This window comes from Merops nubicus, unplaced genomic scaffold (assembly GCF_000691845.1).
Source record: "Merops nubicus isolate BGI_N331 unplaced genomic scaffold, ASM69184v1 Scaffold51531, whole genome shotgun sequence".
In the NCBI taxonomy this organism is placed as follows: Eukaryota; Metazoa; Chordata; class Aves; order Coraciiformes; family Meropidae; genus Merops; species Merops nubicus.
Genome location: NW_008588764.1, coordinates 1 through 4,266, shown reverse-complemented (window position 1 = coordinate 4,266; position 4,266 = coordinate 1). Strand labels below are relative to the sequence as shown.

The 4,266-nt window shown below is 44.9% G+C and overlaps 1 protein-coding gene across 1 annotated transcript; it reads right to left on the bottom strand.

The window, feature by feature from the left end:
- Nucleotides 1-990: 990 nt before the first annotated feature.
- HUS1 (HUS1 checkpoint homolog (S. pombe)) lies at nucleotides 991-4,092 on the bottom strand (the record flags this gene model as incomplete). The annotated part of the gene is made up of 4 exons (XM_008949340.1): nucleotides 991-1,065; nucleotides 2,020-2,127; nucleotides 2,788-2,964; nucleotides 3,965-4,092. Coding segments are annotated over 4 exons (488 nt in total), but the record flags the coding sequence as incomplete, so codon positions are not given.
- Nucleotides 4,093-4,266: the final 174 nt, after the last annotated feature.

Here is a 4,266-nt window from a genome sequence, read left to right as displayed (position 1 = left end):
CCTAAATGATTCTATGATTCTAAGTATGCCCAGTGTTGACATGCTGCCTCTTCTGAGCACTGCTGAACAACAAAGTTCAGCCCCGTCACACAGCTGTCCTGTGTGAGAAGAGAACCTCTACTCCGGGCACTGAGGACATGAGGGAAGGAAGGAGAGAAGAAATAACCCCCCCAAAAGGCTGATAAAGGAGAAGAGGTTGAAGTGCTTAGTCTTACATTTCCAGGATGACTGACATTTTCAAAACTGCCACGAACCCAAGGTAATCTTTTAACTCTTCCAAGGCTTGGAAGACTGAGGCAGTCCCAACTTCAGGATTCTCAGTTTAGAGAAAAATCCCCATTTATCAAAACTGGTATGAACAGGCCCAAAACTGCTCCAAAGCTCTACGCTTACTTAACTTTCACATCAGTCAATTCCAAAGACTGAGCAACAACAACTCAAAAAAACCCAAATGCCTTTGCCAGCCATCTGCAGAGGGCTTCTTTTAATGGAAGGCCCACAAACACTCCAGAAGCTCACGGTGGGCTGGAAATCCACCCTGTCAGAGCCTCGAGTGCAAGCTGACATCTGGGATGCTATTAGTAGGACTTCCTTGCAAGTTCATTCACACAGACACGTAACACAAGACTCACTTAATAAGCACTTTAATAAAATCATCTGGAAAGTCTCCAACTAGCTTCCTGGAGTGCAATTTCTTACCAGCTACAAAGACTGGCTTGTTGCTACACAATGCCATGCTCTTCCAAGGATTCAATACAAAGAGCACCACTTTCTGGGAAGCCCAGGATGAGCTCTTCAGTGTAACACCTAAAATAAATCCTACCATTCTCTTCAGCCCTTACACAGTCTTCAGGTGCCTTTTAGTTCAATGTCTGACCCACCCTAAAGTTATATGCCACATGGAAACACCAGTTTGGGCAACAGGGAAACATGCTATGTCTAAGGTAAAATAAGATCTGCAGGACACACACCTGAAGTACATTAACTTACAATGGAATTGCTGAGATTCTTCATTCTCTCCACAACACTCTTCATTGTTTTCAGCACTGGTAAGTAAATACTGACCTACAAAGACATAAAGAACTGTATTCACACAAATATTTCATGTGTGACTGAGATATAAGGCATTTATTTCTCTCTTCAATTCTATCTTATTTTTGACCCAGTTATCTACTGAATGCAAGGAGCACAGTACTTAAATGAAATCAGCAAATGACTCAGGAATAGAGGAACTTTCTGCCCCATGGTACCAACAGGCCATCACTCTAGCAATTGCTTCAGACATACTATCCCAAGTTCGAGTTCAAAATAGAGACAGACTTTTGCAGATCAGATTCTCACATGAACCAGCATCTGTGTTACTGAACAGTTAATCATTACTATAGCCAAAAAGGAAAGAACATGATCCCCATAGTACCATAATAATCACTGGAATTGCATCTGAAATAAAAGAAACTTGATGTACTTTGTTCTGTTAAGTCATATGTCTTCAGAATTTAAATGGTCTTAGCTGCAGTGGTAACAGACATCTAAAACCTCAAACTGGAGCACATTTCCACACAGACTTTTCCTTGCAGCTCTGCTAAAAGCCAAAAATGGTAGAGAGAGAATGTATCAAAATCAGCAATAAACACATATATAACTAACTCTGCTGGGCAAGCTGTGAATTTCAGAAAGAACAGATTACTTGGGCCACTTTGCACCTCAACAGCTGAAATGGTCTAAACCTGTATGGTCTGGAGGTGCTCCTGCCTAAAGCCATGCAAGCTTTTGGCTCCTCCCTTCCTCCACCCCAAATATCACAGCAACAACTGCTAACCACCTGCTCTGTTTTTTACAAGTTCTGGACTCTCTTGTCAAAAGGGAAGCCATGTCCCATCCCTTCCCAAGCCTCTAGCCTCCAGCCTTCCCTCTCTCCTTTCACTAACTCTGGAAAACCCATCAGTAGTATACTCCACAGCACCAATATTCCACTTGCAACCTCCCCTTTCCTTATGGAATATAAAACCAGAGGCTTACATCAAAGTTTGGCATGCTTGGCTCTCTGAAGTCATTCCATAATCTTCTGGGAATAACCCCCACAGGAATGTCATGCGTCACAATCCTACTGCTGCTTGATAAGGATGGCTTAAGAGAAAGAGAGGATGGTCTTGCAGTTAAAAACAGGACTTGAAATTCTGAATTCAAATTTTTCAGACTCTCTCTGGGAAACACTACAGCCGAGTGCCCCAGACACTCAGTTCCAATTTCTCCCAGGTTCCTATCAGTCTGCCATTAAGTGGACTTCCCTTTTGAGTAAGGGAGCATTTGTGAGGTAGCAGTCATTAGTACCTATAAGCTACCCCTAGACCTGAAGGGGTGAATCAGTGAAGAGCTGTTAAGAACAAAAAAAACCCAAAACACAATGGAAGACAACAGTTCAAAATTGAATGGAACCTTCTTCACCTAATGGTTTCAATTATTGAGAAGGCAAAAACCCATAGAAGATTTAGAGAATGAGGGAATGAAGAAAAGTAGACAGTAGAAAAAGGTGCTTCAATCACAAAGCTTTCATTCCCCCTCAATCTCTTCCTTGCCTCCTGGAGAACAGAAAACTGAAGAACCAGAACTGGTTCTGCATGCTACTAACCATGATGGTAGGAAAGCCTAGTAAAATGGAAAACTTTTTCTTTTTTTTGCTTTTTCATTTTCTAGAATTACACCAAAGACTGTCAAGGCTTCTATTTGATCTTAGAAAAAGCACTTGACTTTGAAAAGCTTCTCCTTAATAATTAAAGTTGCACTTACTAGCTCCACAGCAACTCTGAGACAGGGACAGTGTTTATTAGTCAACTTGATCTTCACCGCCTTAGCACTCTGGGCAGTTTTTAATGCTCTTGACAGGTTCTCAGGCACCAACTCTAAATAGATTTCATTGTGCTCTGCAGCTACTCCTTCCATCTGAAATTCATCGAAGAAATTCCCCTACGATTTTTTAAAGTTAGGAAATAAATTAAAAAGAGACAGAGGGGCAAGTTTTATCGATCAGACCTTAAGCTAAGACCTGCATGTTTACAGTGGGAAGCTGTCCTCTGCCTGGCACCACCCGCAGGAATCAAGACAGGATGTACAAACATGAAGGCCCACTGCTTCAGATTAAACCTATTAATTTCAGACACCCCCCCAGCATCTGTCAGTCCACAGACAAGGGGCATGACAGGTGAGTTACACTTTCCAGTTTTGGGGAGGCCTTTGTGGGCCAGCACAAACTGAAGCTTTTACACTGAAGTGACAGCCAAGGTCTTTACATATAGCCAGGAACACCCAGCTTGTGCAACTCAATGGAAGTCCTACAAATGGAGTGTCTTCAGTGACCAGACAGAACTTGAGAGACCTGGCACATCTCCAGTGAGAGCTTATAGAATCATAAAATCCTTTAGGTTGGAAGGGACCTCCAAGATCATCAAGTCCAACCATTAAGCCAATAGGGCTCCAAAGTCCTCTGCCAAAACAGATCAGAATCTGTCAGGGTTGGAAGGGACCACAAGGATCACCCAGTTCCAACCCCTCTGCCATGAGCAGGGACACCTCCCACTAGACAAGGCTGCCCAGAGCCTCATCCAGCCTGGCCTTAAAGACCCCCAGGGATGGGGCCTCAACCACCTCCCTGGGCAACCCATTCCAGGGTCTCACCGCTCTCATGGTGAAGAACTTCTTCCTCACATCCAGCCTGAATCTGCCCACTTCCAGCTTTGCCCCATTCCCCCTAGTCCTGTTGTTACTTGAGATCCTAAAAAGTCCCTCCCCAGCTTTCTTGTAGGCCCCCCTAAGATACTGGAAGGCCACAATAAGGTCACCTCGGAGCCTTCTCCTCTCCAGACTGAACAGCCCCAACTCTCCACCTGTACAAGAAACGCCTTGTGTGCCAGACCCAACCATTTGCTTTACTTTCCAACGAGTGGCTACTGACCTTCCCCGGGCTTACCTGGCACAGCTCACACCACATGCTGACGCCTCCATTTGCTACTTTATCGGAGAGGATGAAATACAGCTTGGTGACAGTGAGGCGCAGGGTGCAGGTCTTGGCTAACTTGGCGATAGTGTTAATGACACCTGGCAGAAGGAGTGGGGCGTTACAGCCATAACCGCTTCACACATCTCATCCCGGGGGACAGGGGAGAAACGTTCGCTCTCCAAAAACGCAGCTCATGCTGCTGAAGGAACTCCCAAATAGCGCGGGCGGAAGAAAAGCGCCTCACGCCGCCTCCCCCGGCAAAGGGCCCTGGG